General features: G+C 34.7%; 2 protein-coding genes across 9 annotated transcripts in view; one reads left to right on the forward strand and one right to left on the reverse strand.

The window, feature by feature from the left end:
* Positions 1-309: 309 nt before the first annotated feature.
* On the reverse strand, positions 310-6,190 carry LOC131937244 (protein CFAP276). Of its 2 annotated transcripts, none has more exons than XM_059294515.1 (4): positions 5,971-6,188; positions 3,748-3,980; positions 1,661-1,779; positions 310-1,310 (listed from the first exon to the last, which is right to left on the reverse strand). In XM_059294515.1, the coding sequence occupies exons 1-4, from the start codon at positions 6,055-6,057 to the stop codon at positions 1,240-1,242; spliced, it is 510 nt and encodes a 169-aa protein (XP_059150498.1). In that variant the 5' UTR covers positions 6,058-6,188; the 3' UTR covers positions 310-1,239. The 2 variants fall into 2 exon arrangements, with proteins under 2 accessions (XP_059150498.1, XP_059150497.1); XM_059294514.1 differs by having other exon boundaries at positions 317-573; positions 5,971-6,190.
* A 1,946-nt stretch (positions 6,191-8,136) lies between these two features.
* The window catches only part of LOC131937209 (endosome/lysosome-associated apoptosis and autophagy regulator family member 2), a 36,273-nt gene continuing 25,038 nt past the window's right edge, over positions 8,137-19,371 (forward strand). For 3 of the 7 annotated variants that reach the window (XR_009386174.1, XM_059294445.1, XM_059294451.1), the window contains exon 1: positions 8,137-8,178. The gene's annotated coding sequence lies outside the window, so the exon portion shown is untranslated. Of the gene's footprint in view, positions 8,271-19,371 lie in introns of all 7 variants that reach the window. The other 4 variants (XM_059294450.1, XM_059294446.1, XM_059294447.1 and 1 more) reach the window with 4 other exon arrangements.

Below are 19,371 nucleotides of genomic sequence, written 5' to 3' on the forward strand. Positions count from 1 at the left end.
TAGGGTTGCCAGGTGTCCAGTTTTGAATTGGACAGTCCAGTTATTGAGCAGACTGTCCAGGATAAAATAAATATAAATACTGGACAAGTATATGAATAATACTCTGTTACCCCCCTTCTTCTGCTTTGCGGCATACCTGAGAAGGGAAGGATGGAAAGGTGTCCAGTATTTTCGGAAAAGGTATCTGGCAACCCTAAGCTTTATATAGACATAAAAATGTCTGTAACAGCTTTTTTAAATAGATTTGCAACTTTGTCAACAAATTTGGATTACATTGAGAGCCTTAGCTTGAATAACTTTATATAATTTGATAAATTAGAAACACAAGTTTTGATACAAATAGAATTTTATTAAACTTCTGCTGTAAAGAGCTGTGGTTGCAGCAGGACCAATGAAGATTATTATAGAAAGCTTCTGGCAGGTCCATAAGATGGAAAGTAGGTCACATGGCAATAGGTTGAGAAGGAGAAGACAACATTGATCAGGTTTAAACAAGCTTCTAGGGCAAGAAAAATCCACCAATTTCTTTCTTCCTGCTAAAACCATTTCTGGTTTGGTTGACATGCCTGCGTCCTAGAAGAAATGTCAAAGGCCATGTTAAAAAACAAAACTCCATAGAGAAATCATGAGTTAGCTACACAATACACTGCATAATTATAATAATTAAGGCTATCATTGGGGGCTACACTTTTACAGAAACTTGAAATACTGAGAAGGCTGAACCTAACATTACTTTTAACAAAAAATATCATTGGAGTTTTTATAAGCAAGATTGATTACATTTTTGAAGTGTAAATCTTGTATAAGATTAAAATTATGAATCTATTTTTAAAGCACATGAGCAAGGATAACATGTCAATGCAATACAATTTAATCTAAACATGTAGTGATTAAAAAAATTGTACTAAGTTGTATAGTCATATAAAATATAATAAAATGATAGAAATCAAATGTATTTATACACAAATACAGTTATATTCAAACTTTTAGCAGTAGAAAGTATAATACAGTTAAACATGGCAACAGTAGTATAAATTATAAGACAAATTTAGCAGATTACTATATTCCCAATGAACCAAAAATAATGCTTAACTTTTTTTAATGCATTCAAAATGTTTGTATATTGTTACATCAACTTATTATTTCAAGTCCAAACAAATTTTAGTTATCTTTTTAACATTAATTATCCATCAACTCCAAATCTTAAATTTGTACACAAAACAAAGAATTAGATCCAAATTAAGAACAGAAAAATCCCCCATCAGGTTTCCGTGAATATCCTTTGTTGGTTGTCTCAATATGGTGGCTCTCTGTTTTGTTATTTGGAAATAATTAAAAACAGTAATTAAAAATTGAAACAAAAAATTAACAAACATAAATATTCAAAAGAAAGCAAGAGAAAAAAAACTACAAATTTTGATTAAACTTTTTAATATATTGAAAATAGTTGTAGTTTTAGACTAAAATCTGTAAGTACTTAAAAACAACTATGATAAGTAAATAAGTGGGCATTTTTTTTTTTTTGTCAAAAATTAAACAAAAACCATTCAACAAAACAACTGGAATTTTAAAATTGTAAAGCAAGTTTAGTTTACCACCTCACCATGAGCTGCAATCTTTAGGCTGTTGCTAAAAAAGCAAAGTATAGAAAATATCTCACCAATTGCATTCTTGACACTGTTGATGTTTTCTTTCTTCTCCTGACTGGTGATGATTAGTGGATGATTAAGTGGCAACTTCTTTTCTGGTAAAGCTTTGATTCTGTTTTTCAAAACACGCCTAGAAGATTTTTGCAAGAAAAATTAGTCACTGACTGAAATGATGCAGCTATTCAATCTATGTGAACAACCAGTTTAATATTATCTCGACTAAAACAAATTTCACAAAGACAACAACATACACTGAGACTCAGGTAGAAGGCTATAGAATAATACAACTAAAACAAATTTCACAAAGACAACAACATACACTGAGACACAGGTAGAAGGCTATAGAATAATACAACTAAAACAAATTTCACAAAGACAACAACATACACTGAGACTCAGGTAGAAGGCTATAGAATAATACAACTAAAACAAATTTCACAAAGACAACAACATACACTGAGACTCAGGTAGAAGGCTATAGAATAATACAACTAAAACAAATTTCACAAAGACAACAACATACACTGAGACTCAGGTAGAAGACTATAGAATAATACAACTAAAACAAATTTCACAAAGACAACAACATACACTGAGATCAGGTAGAAGGCTATAGAATAATACAACTAAAACAAATTTCACAAAGACAACAACATACACTGAGACTCAGGTAGAAGACTATAGAATAATACAACTAAAACAAATTTCACAAAGACAACAACATACATTGAGAAGCAGGTAGAAGGCTATAGAATAATACAACTAAAACAAATTTCACAAAGACAACAACATACACTGAGACTCAGGTAGAAGGCTATAGAATAATACAACTAAAACAAATTTCACAAAGACAACAACATACACTGAGACTCAGGTAGAAGACTATAGAATAATACAACTAAAACAAATTTCACAAAGACAACAACATACACTGAGAAGCAGGTAGAAGGCTATAGAATAATACAACTAAAACAAATTTCACAAAGACAACAACATACACTGAGACTCAGGTAGAAGGCTATAGAATAATACAACTAAAACAAATTTCACAAAGACAACAACATACACTGAGACTCAGGTAGAAGGCTATAGAATAATACAACTAAAACAAATTTCACAAAGACAACAACATACACTGAGACTCAGGTAGAAGGCTATAGAATAATACAACTAAAACAAATTTCACAAAGACAACAACATACACTGAGACTCAGGTAGAAGGCTATAGAATAATACAAACTTGATGCACTTAAACATAGTTATACTGGGTGTGTACATAAAAGGGAATGGTAGACACAGTGGCGTAGCAAGGTCGGGTGTCACTCGGTGCGGCACTTAATGGTGTCACCCCCCCAGAGGCATAGAGACCCTTCCCAGGGACAAACTTTCAAACTTTCGATTTGCACCCCCCCCCAAGTTTTCGATTTGCACCCCCCCCCCCCAAACTTTCAATTTGCACCCCCCCCCCCCTCGAGTTTTTCTCTATATATTTTGCTATTTTTTGCCTTGGTGTCACCCCCCTAAATGGTGTCACCCGGTGCGGTCCGCACCCCCGCCCCCCCCCCCCCCTCGCTACGCCCCTGGGTAGACATATGATATATGGCTAGGTGCTTTATCCTCAGAGTATGTATCCTGCACATATTATGTAATGTGGTAGGGTTAGTGGGTTGTTAATTAATGTTATATAGGGAATACCAGGATTATAGTGAGGAATTTTATGATGGCACCTTGTAGTTTTTTATTTAATTAAATTTTATAATTGTGAATTATTTTGCTTTTAGACTAGGGGAGGGGATAGTTCTAAAATTACGATGTAATGTTGTTCTATATTGTGCAATAAATAATATTTATGCAAAACATATGATACTAATCTTTCTATAAAGCTACAACCCTAACCTTAGCTATTGCCTAAATCACTCTCCTAACCAAGCCCAAAACATCACTCACATAGAAAATATTAAATGCAATTCTATTTTATCCTGATTATGTTTCTCCATGATCCCATATTTGTGTGTCATACAATGTGCACAAACCCTTCACACATAATAAAGACAAGGTAAATTATTTTTGTGATTCAATTTGATCTTAAAATTATTACCCATGATCTTCTCCAAAAGTTTCATGTTGAAAAACAACTTCATTTCTGTTTTTCAGCAAGCCATTATGGTGATCGTAAGTAGATTTTAAAACAAAATCAAGGTCATCATTAGGTGCTGATGGGTCAAAGTGGTAAGCTTCATGCCTGGCTGAAGACAATGTGTGCTGACCACTGAGTCGCTGCCATGGCAACTGTCTTTGAGCAAGATGTGTTGGCACTGGATAGCATATTGTCTATAGTAAAATACAAATTGAAATAATAAAAATAAAAATAACCCACTGTTACAAAATATAGTGACTTTTTACAGTTTAATTACTAGTTGTCTAGTTTGGGATGGCTAGGGCCATCAGATGAGTTTGTTTACCTAACAAAACTATCATTTTCAGATGAGTTTGTTTACCTAACAAAACTATCATTTTCAGATGAGCTTGTTTACCTAACAAAACTATCATTTCTATAGCAGAAATTGTTCCAGTGAGAAGGCCAGAAATATCTGGTCCATTATATTACAAAAAAATACAATTTTTCCCCCCAAAGACCTAATGCAGTATCTCATAGTGTCATACACTACACTCATACATCTGTTTTCTCTGTAAATTGTGCCATTGATGAATCACCCCAAAATGATATAATGGTGTCAAGAAATTAGGGCATGTCACATAAAATATTATTGCTTTAATTGTGGCTAATTGTTGAAAGCTTTAATTTCTCAATAAATCTCATTGCAAAGATAAAGGGGTTTGAGAAGGTATTGGAGACAATTGAAATACTTTAGCAAACAAATATGTTTGGATCGTATATTTAGTTTTTTTTATAATGTACTCTGACTGCAATGAATGGACTCGAATCAAAATTTAGTTCTAATTTAATTTATATAGAATTTTTTTGTGCAAGTCATTATATTTGCTTGATACTGTAACTGATTGATCTAGAATGTAAATGATCTAACACTACAAATTATAAATTATTATACTTTATACCAATGGACACCATAAAAAAAGCTAGAGTATTAAATTATTATTCATTTGTGTTCGGTGTTATTACAATAAATATGATTTATAAGAACTTTTGGGCATTGGCAAAGGCCAAAGGGTAATATACTATAATAATATTTAATAAGTAGGCTATGTAAAAAGTGAGATAGTAAAATTAATTAAACAATTCAACAGTTTTGTTTAATTTTTTTTCAGTGTTCAATGTTGTAAAAAGTAATGGCAATTGAGATTTGAATAATAATACTAGATCTAGGTCTATAAACATACTACTTACTACAACTACATAGTACATAGATCTAGAACATAGTACATAGATTTAGAATAGATCTAGATCTACAAGATAAAATGAATAGGTAATCTATCGTTTTGGGTACGTAAAATGGCCCGCGACTGGTAATGTACAAAAATGTTACCTCAATGTCAAGGCTGTAACAGAAGTATATTGTGATATGTTTGTGTCAAATATTATAGATAAATGAATAATAAACCTAAATCAATGGCTAAATATATCAATATAGGCCAGAAATTAACTTTAAACAGCAGTGTCTGCAAGCAAGATTTGCTATATAAACAGCAGCCATTTGTAAAATAGAGTGACTTCCGCCTGAATCTCGTGCTATAAGTCTATAAAAATAAAACTTTAACAAGATGGCTGCTATAGTAAATGAGCATGGTTGCATCTGTTGGAAACATTGCTGGTGTTCATTTATTACTGAAAAGTTTTAATTCAATTGTTTAAAAACAGGTACATAGATGAAACAAGGAAACATTTTTGTATTTTTCAAAACATAAATCCTCCTCAAAATGTGAAATAATTATCAATATCAATATAGGCCAAAAATTAACTTTAAACAGCAGTGTCTGCAAGCAAGATTTGCTATATAAACAGCAGACATTTGTAAAATAGAGTGACTTCCGCCTGAATCTCGTGCTATAAGTCTATAAAAATAAAACTTTAACAAGATGGCTGTTATAGTAAATGAGCATGGTTGCATCTGTTGGAAACATTGCTGGTGTTCATTTATTACTGAAAAGTTTTAATTCAATTGTTAAAAAACAGGTACATAGATGAAACAAGGAAACATTTTTGTATTTTTCAAAACATAAATCCTCCTCAAAATGTGAAATAATTATTAAAATGTAAGGAGTCACCTGTTTTTCACATTAATAGTCGCGGGCGATTCTACGTACCTAAAACGATAGATTACCAATAAATAAAAAACACTACCTCAGGTTCTCTGCTGCCTCTAAAATCATCATCACTTTGCAATTTAGGAAATGGATATGGATTCCTTGATGACTGTGCCATTGCCATGATTAGTTTGTTATTAATATTTAGTGAGATTTATTATAAGGAAAAAGAAAACAAAAGTGGAGTTTGCCCGGGGCAGGCCTACCATACCAATACCAACGTCTAAAATGAAGAGGAAGTTGAAATAGTGTCCATAGCAACAAGCTATTGCAATCTCGCTACTGGAGATTTAAAATTTGCAGATATTTAATAGGCCTATCCAATATTAGTATTAGTGTTTGATTTTATTAATTACATCTAGACTCTAGTACTTAGGTTTTAATTTTATATTTATTTAAAGTAAAATTTATATCAATTATAATTTAAAATACAAGGGCATTATATTTTTTGACTTTACAGCTGCGAACGTATAATTTAGAAAGTTATTTATAGTAACTGTAGATTTACCCGAAAAGCTGCTGGCTAGGCTGACGACTATGAAATTAATGTCAGGGCTACCACATTGGAACTTTAGTTGTTTTTTTTTCCCCATATAACTATTATAACCTTTGTTTACTTTTTAATAATAAACTATAAGCCCAATATATTTAATTTTTTTAAAAAATAATTAACATGCATTTATGTTGGAGATAAACTTTATAAACTTTATATTAGGCCTAATTTAAAGGCCTTAGGCCTAATTGTTTTTGTATTAAACTAGGCTTATCTATGATATTAAAATATTATTATAGAAATATTTTTAAAGGCTTAAAAAATATATTCAGAAACAGTAGGGGACATCCTTAAATGACTACTCTTTTTCGACGATTTCCCCCCCCCCTAACCATCACACATGACTTCACACCTCAGCCCCCCCCCCCCCTCCACTTTCCCTCTCAAAATTTCAAGTTAAAGAGATGCCTGGAAGAAACTCTGACCCCCCCCCCCCCTTCATCACCCATCGTAATAAAATTACTAGCCCCACTCTCCCTACGAGTAAAACGACTCCTAACATAGAATTTGATGCAGTTAAAAAATTTAGGCACATTTTAATATTATTACATTCGAGCCGGCCCGCGGCATAACATACGCCGCTATTTAGTTGTTGTTTTTTCTACTTTTCAGTAATTCATAATTTGTGAATTCGACAGTACCAACGCTGCCACTGTAAATATTTCTTTAAAACGCTATAATTTTAAGTAGCTCGTTAAGGACCATACCCCCCCCCCCCCACCTTCCTTCCCCCCCCCCCCCCCTACGTTTAAAATCGTTGGCTCTGCTTTTCAACATTTAGAGTGAACACAGCTCACTAAAACCATGTAGGGGTGGGGAGGTAGGGAGCGCGTTTGCAGCTTGTTTTCTAGCGGCTCCCAGATGAGAATTATATATATAGATTATTGTTATTTACCATTCACTTTTCTTTTTCACGCTATCAAATTATGTACTGAATTTTAAGTTGGTTTTTAAAACACTTCTTATGGATCATTCATAAGTGATGTCACATTGTTATAAAGGTCTTACATTTTTATTTTTAATAGCTGATGAGTTTGTGCATTTATTTTTCATTTTAAAAGACTTATGTAAATTGTATTCAATAAAATGTTCACCTAATCCTAACACATAATAAAAATAAAATAAAAAACGATTGCAATTCATGGAGGGGGTATATTGAAGTGTGATGTCAATTTATGACGGAGATGTAAATAAAAACGTGACTCCATTTATGGACTAGTTATGACCTAAGTAATTAGGTAAACTTTATATTAGTCATATGCTAAATAACAGTAAACCTATAGCCCCCCCCCCCCTCACAAAGAACAAAAAGACCCACAATAACGTCATATCTTTATGAATGAAGCGTGTAGGTCTAATTGTTTTTAAGTAAAGCAATTAATTTAAGGATTGGTGTTTACCGTTTATGTAGTTTAACTACTAGACTATAATGTAAAGCTACTTTGTTTATATATATATATATATATATATATATATGTATATATATATATATATATATATATATATATAAGTTTTTGGGCTTTATCGTTGCAATATTTAGCTATAAATAAATTTATAGGCCTAGTATAAAGTATATATTGATTAGAATATATTGAATTATGTCTATGTTGATTTAACTATGTGCAATAATTATACCATATAGATCAGCAACATTTCAATATTCTGATCTGGTCACTTTTCACTTTAGCAGAAGTGAGTACCAATGAACCTTGTTTCATTTATAGATCTAGAATCTAGTATTGCGCTCACGCACCATCTGTCAACTTAAACGCTGTTGGATATTAGTAATTTACTCATTTGTTTTTTGTGGGCTTTAAGCAATGTTTTTAATTATAATTATTATCTCTCTAGCTGGAAAATTCGAAAATCCTAGTCTTCAAATATAAAAAAGTAAGGCCCTAGGCCGGCTAGGCTAGCGCGGCCTAATGCAAAAATTATTTTAAATTTTTAGGCCTAGATCTAGATTAATATTATTGTACAAAAATTCTAGACTAGATCTAGTCTAGATCTATATTTTTTCTAGATCTAGAATCTAGATTTAGTCAGAAATTATCCTGTAGCTAGGCATTCCGACTTCCGCTGTTTCGATTCGGTATTCAACATCCGGACTTTTCGATGCAGTCTTTATAAAAACTCGCCCTTTTCCGAAGAATGCCGAATCTCACTGTTGGAATCGAGTTTTTAGAAATATTCGATATAGATATTCTAGTGTAGTCGTATTATATGTTTCAATTAGAAAATTACCGCCATTATGACAATCTTTAAGCCGAAATCGATCGCACGATTCTAATGAGTTTATCTCGCGAACATGTCCCGTACGGTGCTGTCACATTTTAAATAAGTTTACGTATTAAACCCTTTATAAGTGTCTTGCCATTAGTTGTAAGTGTCCATTAAATAAACAAATATTATTATAATAACGGTTTTATGGCACTTACTACTTCTGCTTACGAGTTATCATACATGTCAAATCCCCGAGCTAGCGCTTCGGCCTTGACAACGCCATGGCGTCGGTTTAGCACCGCATTACCTATTATCGATAAAATACGCGCACTAATGCCAATGACGTAGTTTTCGAAGTTGGAAAGAATTTAAATTGTGGGTGGCATTGTTAAAACTAGATAAAATACGTTGATCAAGTTATCTATTAAAACCGACAGGCAAGAAGCTTAGTCTTACATTAAATAGTGTTAAGCATTTCACACATACCTACTTACTTAGATTTAAGGCTAATACTAATAGCCTTTAATTTACTATTATATACTATTATACTTTATACTATAAATAAGTTATAGGCCTATTTCTTAGTATAACTAATGCTATATGGCAGGAAACAGATTAGTACCGGAAAATGCATATTCGATCTTCGCCGTTCATAAACTTTCTAACCAGACATCGTTCGGGGATTTTGTTTATACTGATAAATAGAGCTATGTTTTTACAAGCTTCGTTAGCAACATTTTTGTGGAATACGTTTTTTATGACATTTTGTGCCGCGGCGAAGGATGCGAAGTATGCAAATCTGGACGGAATGGATCTACTTGGAAAAGTACGTGTACTGCACTAATAAGGTAAGAAATACTATTTTGTAAAAATAACTATTATTTTTATGGATTTTTCATTAGAAATGGTTGCTGTAAATTATGAAAGTAAAAAAAAGTATATTTGAATGTGTTTTTTACTTTAATTTGAACAAAGTGAATGGCCATAATTACGACACATCGGCGTCGTTGAAAGCGGGGATTTCAGTTAATTTTTTACGGATATAAAATTGTATTTTTTTCCTCCGAGGCATGTACTTAAATAACAGTTTAGTTAAATGTATTTAATTCTGTAAAATATAAGTATTATTTTGCCGTAGATACTTAAAAAAAAATTTTTTATGATTTTCTGTCGGGGAAAATCGATATTCGCACCATGCACGCACGCGTAGTAAAACTAGACTTATCTTTAAAACACGAGAATCTTGAGTAGACTGCGAATAACAAAGTTTTTAAATTTTAGTTTACTTTTGACTTTAAGCCATTTGTTTTAAATCGAAATTAATTGATAATGTAATTATTTCAAAGTAAAAATTTTCCGTCTGATTGGGTTCTAATCTTCGCCCACTGAACCAGCTTACGCACGACATTCGCGCGAGTCTGTTTCTTCGCAATAGTCTGTATAGTGTCGAGGGCTAATTCTAAAAAGAATCGAGTCCTTACTAATCCAATGTTTATTAAAATTAGGTACAATTGTTGGAACGCATGAGAAATAACAAATTAATATTTCTTTAAATCTATAGCCAAAAGAAAGTAGAACTTTATAACTCTGTAAATTATGAATCGAGTGACGGCTGTCGTGAAAACGGGAGCCATTTTACTCTTTTTTTTAGGGTGACCTACTTTTATTATATAATTTTAAAATTCATCGATTTGATAAGCAGCTGAGTAGCTGACTACGCATGCGATATGGCTGGCACGTTTTGGGATAGGGATCGAGTACACCATAGTATTTTTTTTTCTTAGAACTAAGCGTATTTTTTTTTAAATCAAAAGATACTTACATATCAGTTGTTGATTTCAATTTCATTATAGATCTAATCACTAACTTCAGTTTTTAAAAGTGATTTTGCATCTAGATCTAGCGTATTTTCAAAATTACGTAAATCTAGATCTATTTTTTAGATCTAGATCTAGATCTACTTACTATTTGACAACCGTGTCAGTAAAATGAGGTCAGCGCTTCCAGATTCTTGGGTTTTAATTATGTTTGTCATTTTGATCTATTATAAGTAGCATTAAAACAACTGCATCTATTATCAACATTGTTTTTATATGCCAGTTCTAATTATACATTCTGTTCATTACCAATTCTAATGAAATCGTATCAGGCCCTAACACCCTGTTCACCTACACTCCTACACTGACACTACACTTGAAAGACGCCACAGAGAGTCGTAACTTTAAAATTTAAATTAATGTTTAAAGTACTAAACAATTATAATTAGCCATGTAAATGCTGCAACTATATTAAAAATTGGCATATAGACATATTTTATTAATTATGTTTTTTATATAGACCTTCTATATTTAACTCTGTTATTTTTTTCTTCCCCAGAGTGTTTCTAAAAGCCAGAATTTTAAAGGGGAGGGCGGTCGTTTTTTTTCTCAAGAATAATTATAGAAATAAGCTATAAACTGGTATATTTTGTAAAGGTTGACACATTTACAAATAAATTTATGCCTAAGTGACATTTCTGTGTAATTATATTGTTAATTTTGTGAATTTCGTGGATTTTTAGACCTCACTACATTTAGATGTAAAAAAAAATCTCAGTTGAGTGAGTGTGGTTAATCTACATTTTGAACGTGATGTAAATGTCTAGTGCTATTAATTTTTATATTTTTGAATTCCTCGATTGTTAAGCAACAAAATTGATATATAATATGTCAATAATTGTTACTTTGAAAATTGGCGAAAATCGACCCTAAAAGTAGATGCTTGAGGGTTGAATCTGTTTCCTGCCATATACTATATGTATCGATTGATAATGTAAGTCTGGGCCTATTATTGGTTATGATAAGTAAAGAAGCTTGGTGATAAACTTATTTAATTATTTGTAATAATTATGCTTATGACATTAGTAAATAATTAACAAAAGGTGCAGCAATTGACATGGGGGGGGGGGGGTACTAATTAATAAGGCAGTGAATTTAGAATGACATGAAAAAGGCATGATAATTATTATTCATAATAATTTAGGATAAAATTTTTACATTTAGTAATAAAAAGTAACAAAAAACAAATAACAACAAACAATACGGATTTAAATCACTGCATGTTGCCAATATATATATATTCATATAAGCAGATAGACAGGGAAGCTGTAACTTCTGATTTGGTACAAATTAACACTTAGCTTAATAAACTTTTACAAGAATTTAAGGTTTTTCTATTGATTAGTAATTTAGTTGTACCAAAATATCAATAGGGTCTTATAAAGGCCCTAGTATATTAAAGTAGTTTCCCTTTTGGACCTGTCAATCCATCATCCATAAAGCAGCTGAAGTAGAGTTTATCTGTTTCTTGACCCATGCACATGAAGTGATGGTGTGGTTAGCTCTCTGCCAAGCTATCTTTACTTTCCCTTGGGTCAGGTACTCATCTGAGCTTGGTGGATGCTGCACGCTGCACAGACAGACTCGTCTGAGATCTGAGCTCAAGACTTGCATGTTAGTAGTTGAGTGCTTTAACACACCATCCCTAGCTTTATTTTTCAGCATTCTTCTTATTACATGCTTCAGTATCAATAACCAAAATGTATCCTATCTATTATAGTAACATTCTGGACATACGTCCGTTGCAGTCACTATAATTACTATAAAAGGGTGCAACACCCTTTCATAGGACTTTTTAATTATATGCAGTCATACTTAATATAATTTTTTTCTATATTTCTATTGCCCCCACCCTCTAGCAAAGTTTCAATTTTAATATTAAAAAAAAAAAAAAAAAAAAAAAAACATAGACTTTCAGTCTGCATATTGACCTATATAGAACAGCACCCCTCACTTTAATTTGACTTGATTAGTTCTAATTATCCTTCATCAAATTTTGATTTTACTTTCATATTTCTATTCCCCACACTCTCTAGCACTAATGTGCAAAGTTTTATAATTATATCTCGAATAGCAGCAGTGGTATGCAAGCCTAAAGCCAATCACACAATTAAATCCGATGTTACAGTGATATATAACAGGTTTAATACATAACTTTAAAAATTCATATAAAAAAAACTATTAGGCCTAGAATGATAAATTTGGTATTTTTATCAATGGGGTATATTATAGGATTAATCTGTGTACATTTTATCATTCTATGGTAATTAGGAAAAATATCCCAACATTCCTATCCTGTAGCCTAATGTAAAATGTTTGTTGAGTTTCATAAACATAAAGTAAAGTCATAAGTTGGTAAACCTTTGGTTATTTCAAATTTGACCATTGAAATATTATTAAAGTCGATTGTAGTAAGTAAATTGTATAAAATTAGGCCTAATGTTTTAATTTTTAAAATCGAAAAAGAAAACAGGAATAAATATAATAGTGGATTTAAATTAGTAGGCCTACATCTAAACATTAAAGTTCCCTTTTCAAACCTGAAACTGAAATAGAGTTCACTTGTTTCTGTGACCTCGGCATATGAAGAGATAGTGTGGTCAGCACTATGCCAAGCGCCTTTACTTTCCCTCATGTGAATTAGGTACCCATCAGAGCTGGTTGGACTCAGGGACGGTCTGCTGACTTAAATCCGGATTTGATCTCAAGACTTACGGGTTTAGGGTTAGCAGTCCAGCTCTCTACCGTGTGACCTACTTAGGTCGAGTCATTTTTATTTTGACATTGTATAATTCCTTATATGGAATGATGGTGTAACACCTGGGGTTTTTCCACTGACTTATTAAGGTGTTTGAGACATAGAAATTTTCCATTAAAATCTGATTGAATGATTCTGATCAGATGATTATCCCAACCAATGGCGACATGAGTTGAGGATAACCTCCCCTGTCACAGAAGTCTTTAATTGCACTGCACACGCGCAACACGAGGCAGTTTATCTTGACCTGGCAGTCTACGAGGCAGTTTATCTTGATCAGGCAGCCGTCCATATTGTCCGGCTATAGACTCTGACCATTTGAACGTGAGAGTACTTAAGACCTGTGTGTGCCTTGCTTTCTTAAGTGATTTAGTCTTCTAGTTTAATATTACTTGTCGCTAAGTAATTCCTGAAGCTACAACAGTGTTGTGTGGCCTGTGGCTATTATTAGACAGTGTAGAAATCTGTGATAGTGTTTTTTCTTACATTGTGTAAGTTGGGTTTTTGATATTTTATACATTAAATATTTTATTTAGTACAACCTTGTGTTCTGCCACTTCTGTGTTCGCTGATTAAAGGTTATATGTAGATTGGATGAGTGTTAATTACAATAGTATCACTAGCTTCCCTAGACATTGAATTCGAGCCCTAGTGTGTCGTTGTGTTAAGGTTCATCCACCTAGGCCGTAAGGTATTTACATATGACCCCGAAAAAAGAATCCGGGGACGTTCTCCTTCTATTTGGCTGATAGATAGGTTAACGTTACAAAGTGGGGGCTCGTCCGGGATTTAATTTGTCGTTCCAGTTGTTGGTTATATCAGTTGAATACTAAGGTTAGTTGGATCTAGTTGTTTTTATATCCAGTAGCGCAGTGTTCTTACAACGCGCACTCAGGCTAGAGTATCTAGGTCAAATAAGCAGACGTGTCACGTCCTACATTTAGAGGTCAAGTACACGGCCCAACGCTGTGTATTAATTTAAAGGATCTAGGCTTGTTGTGATTTGAAAGTTAGTGTTATGGAGTCTTTTTTGGCTAATCCTACTGTTGAAGATGTAGAAAAGTTGAGTAGAAAAGTTTTGGTTAGTGTTGTTAAGGAATTGAAATTGGATTATTCTGTTACGCAGAAGTCAGAGGTGTTGAGAGATAAAATTGTTGTTCATTTCATTAATGAAGGAGTATTTGATGAAAGTTTGTTGGCTGGTGTGTTGCTCCGCGAGGAGAAAACTCTAGAGAAGGTAGAATTAGAAGCTAGAATTGCTTTAGAGAAGGAGAAAGTTACTCTAGAGAAGGAGAAAGTTGCTTTAGAGAAACAGGAGTTAGAGGCTAAAATTGCTTTAGATAAGAGGAGGTTGGAATTAGAGTTTGGTCAAGTTAGTGATGTCACTTCTCTGGTAGATCCAAAAAAGTTGTCGGTAGGGCAAGTGATTGCCAAATTTGGGAAATTAGTTCCTAAATTTGATGAAACAGATTTGGTCGTTTTCTTTAACTCATTTGAGAGTTTAGCGAAGACATGTGAATGGCCCGAAACTTCCATTACTGCTTTATTGAGCTCTGTCCTTACTGGGAAAGCTGCAAAAACATACCAGGCACTCTCTCACGACGTTCAAAATAACTATAGTTTGGTCAAGACTGCCATTTTAAAGGCCTACGCACTGACGCCCGAGGCCTATCGGACAAAATTCCGAACACTCCGCAAGTTACCCACACAATCATATGTGGAATTTCTCTTTGAAAAGGAGAAAATATTCTCAAGGTGGCTACACTCTGAAGAAGTTTCTGAGTTTGAGAAACTCAGGTCTCTTATCCTAAGGGAAGAATTCCTATCGTCCCTGCCTGAAGAGATACGACTACACATACTGGATAACAAGATAACTGACATCCAGAAGGCTGCTGAGTCGGCTGACACATATATGTTGGTGCATAAGAAACCACCAGTGTCAGGAAACCGCCTCAACCCCGTGCTTCCCCTTTTTGGCAGCAATCATCCTGTTGGCCAACATTTGAAGGCATCACAGTCCAGAGAGAAACCAAGATCAACTCTCAATCGTCGAGCGGTATGCCAGTTCTGCAAAAGGCCTGGTCACCATGTCAAGGACTGTTACAAACGTCTTCAGAATAACAGAGAGGTGGTGCGTACTTCCGCGCACTATGCTCTATTCCCTCAAGCAGCCAGTTCAACTATGAACTCTAGAATTCAAAAGGACTCTAACCCTAAGTGTCCGCAAGAAGGTAGTCAAGTCTCCACACATTATGTGCAGTCACATTTTGACTGTTCTCGCCACCATCCAGTTTCTTCCGAGTCTACCGATCTCGAGAGATCGAGAAAAGTTGACTTTTCATCTTTTATTGCCGAAGCCATCATTAGCAAACCAGGTGATCCGTTGTCTCAGAAGAATATCACCGTTCTAAGAGACACAGGAGCGTCACAATCACTCCTTTTGAAAAGTTCAATGGACATTTCACCAGAGACGAACACCGGAAGGATTTCCATTATCCAGGGAGTGGGGACAAAATCTACTGTCGTCCCTCTACACAAGTTTGCCCTGAAACATCATCTCGTCGAAGGTGAGGTCATTTTAGGTGTGATAGATAGTATTCCTGTCCCAGGAGTACACCTACTTCTAGGGAATGACCTTGCGGGAAGCAAAGTATACCCCTGTACGGTTTCAGACCCTTTGTCAACAGTTCCAGATAATGATTATGAACTGTATCCTGCATGTGCGGTGACAAGAAGCCAGACCAAACAATTGGCTGACACAACGTCTGAACCACATCTACCATCATCGTCAAGAAATTCGACTCCCAAACTGGAGTCTATGCTTCCAGAAAAAACAAGTCTGGGCTTACCCCTGAGGATATCTCAGGAAGACATCATTAAAGCTCAACAAGTCGACGCGGAACTCAAAGCAACGGTCGAAAAATCTCTATCATCTGACGATGGAGAATATTTCTCCGAGAACGGCCTCTTCTTTCGTCGCGCTATACCAGTGATTGCCTCACCAGCCGAACCATGGTTGGGTAAAAACCAGCTGTGGGTCCCTCCACCTTATCGGCATGAAATACTTAAGCTGGCACATGACCATCCAATGTCAGCGCACCCAGGAGTCACTAAAACGACGGCGAAGATCAAAGAACTGTTCTTTTGGCCCAAAATGAGAAAAGATGTGTCGCGTTACTGTAGAAGTTGCACGAACTGTCAGTTGGCCGGAAAGCCAAACCAGACAATTCCTAAGGCCCCTTTGAGTCCGATTCCTGTATTAGAAGAACCTTTTTCTAAAATCGTCATGGACTGTGTAGGTCCCTTGCCTAAAACCAAGGCAGGCAACGAGTACCTACTTACCTTTATGTGTTCAAGTACCCGTTTTCCCGAGGCGATTCCCTTACGGAACATTAAGGCAAAGACTGTAGTCAGAGCCATGACCCGGTTCTTCACTACCTTTGGATTACCTAGAATCGTGCAAACAGATCAAGGCAGCAACTTCACCAGTCACCATTTTCAGGAAGCGCTAGCCAAGCTAGGCGTTACCCACATCACCAGCTCTGCCTACCACCCTCAGTCTCAAGGCGTACTTGAGAGGTTCCACCAAACCCTCAAAACCATGCTAAGGACATTCGCTAATAGTAACACCCAATGGGATGAGTCTGTTCCTTGGATTATTTTCGCCGCGAGGGATTGTGTCCAGGACTCTTTAGGCTACTCGCCTTTTCAACTTGTGTTTGGACATTCTGTCCGTGGCCCCCTGAAGCTGATACACGAACGTTGGACAGGTACCAGTGATCATCCAGTGGAAAACTTCGACGATTTTCACGTTCGCCTGAAAGCCGTGTGCGAAATGGCTCACAAGAACTTAAGAAAGGCCCAAGTGAGAATGAAAGGACTGTATGATAAGAGTTCTTGTAAACGAACATTCAATCCAGGCGACAAAGTTCTTGTGCTAGTACCGAATCTGAACAATGCGTTATCCTTGAGATATTGTGGACCCTTTACTGTGCATTCAAAATTAAGTGATTTGAACTATGTTGTCAATACGCCCGACAGAAGAAAGAAACAGACAGTGTATCATGTTAACTCACTGAAAAAATATTATGATAATTGTAACAATTTTCATTCCACAGCTAAAATTACTTTACCTGTATGTTCAAATGTTTCTGATGATGTGATACATGATAAATTGAAACCCCCAAAATTGGTAAATTCTTCCTTTTTAGATAATTTGAATGTCCACCTTATGCATTTGTCCACAGAGGAAAGCCATAGATTATCTCAGTTATTTGAGACATTTCCCTCTATCTTTGGGGATGTCCCCAAAGAAGCGAAGGTTCCACCTCATGATGTAGACGTTGGTGACGCAAAACCCATTAAACAACACCCCTATAGAGTTAACCCGGAAAAAGCTGCTTTGATAAAAGATGAAATTGATTATATGCTCAAGAATGATATCATTGAGCCCAGTTTCAGCAACTGGAGTTCCCCATGTCTCCTAGTACCGAAAGACGGTGGATCTTTCAGGTTTGTGACCGACTTTAGGAAGGTGAATGCGCTCACCAAAGCTGATTCCTATCCATTACCTCGGATAGAAGACGTTATTGATAAAGTTGGTCAGGCTAAGATAATTTCCAAAATTGATTTACTTTCAGGATACTGGCAAATCCCCTTATCTGACCGTGCAAAAGAAATATCTGCTTTTGTAACCCCTAATGGTTTTTATAGATACAAACGTATGCCCTTTGGTATGCGAAATGCTGGTCAAACTTTCCAGAGAGTCATTAACTCTGTCATTGCTGACATAGACCAATGTGAGGCCTACATAGATGATATAGTTGTATTTTCTAATACTTTTGAAGAACATATTGTTCAATTGACTAACCTTTTTAGAAAATTGTCTGAAGTTAATTTTACTGTAAACTTACATAAAAGTGATTTCTGTAAAGCTTCAATTACCTATTTGGGTTATCAAGTGGGAACGAACCAAGTTCGGCCCATTGAAGCTAAAGTAGATGCTATTGTAAGGTTACCACCTCCCAAAAATTGTAAAGAGATCAAAAAGTTCCTTGGGATGGCTGGTTACTATAGGAGGTTCTGTCAAAACTTTTCAGCTGTTGCTGAACCTCTTACTGCATTATTGAAAAAGGGTGTTGAATTTGAATGGTCAGATAAATGTCAAGAAGCTTTTTTAACCATTAAGTCATTTCTATCTAATGCTCCTGTTATGGCTGCACCAAATTTTAGCAAGCCCTTTAAACTTGCCATTGATGCTAGCAACTTAGCCATTGGCTCAGTCCTCTTTCAAGAAGACAACATGGGAATTGACCATCCCATTGCCTTTTTTTCCAGGAAGTTAAATGAGAACCAAAAGAATTATTCTACTATTGAAAAAGAAGCTTTAGCTTTGGTTTTGTCATTATAACATTTTGAAGTCTATGTCTCTTCTTCAACCAATCCAGTCAGAGTGTTTTCTGACCATGATCCCCTGAAATTTACCTCTAAGTTAGGACAGACAAATCAAAGAATATTGAGATGGTGCTTATATTTCCAAAATTTTAATCTGGAAATTTCACACATTAAGGGTAGTAATAATGTTGTGGCTGATTGTTTGTCAAGGATGTAAAATCTTGTTACACACATTGATCATGTGACATGCTTTGTGGTTCATTAGGACCATAAACAGGTTTTGTTTGAGTGTCACTCATATGAAAATGAGTGGTGTGAGTTTTGAATTTTTTTCAAAATTCCAATCCTGTTGAATATTTTGTTTATTTTCAGGTGAACCTTAATTAAAGGTGGTTTTTGATTATATGTAATCTTTTATAATAAAATGTCTCATATGACTCAATTGATATTGTAGCTAGTCATTGAAATAAAGGTCTTACCCTGGCGGGTTTACCACTTTTAATATCCTCATGGAAATATTGTAATACCCTTTTTTGAGGGATTTTGATGTATAATTACCTTTTGAAGGGTTACTCCCCTTTCACCAATTGTAAAAGTTGGAGTTACTTCCCTTTTATGTTCAGGGATATTTTC

This window comes from Physella acuta, unplaced genomic scaffold, assembly GCF_028476545.2.
Source record: "Physella acuta isolate Inbredline_101_S28 unplaced genomic scaffold, ASM2847654v3 ptg000204l, whole genome shotgun sequence".
Lineage (NCBI taxonomy): Eukaryota > Metazoa > Mollusca > Gastropoda > Physidae > Physella > Physella acuta.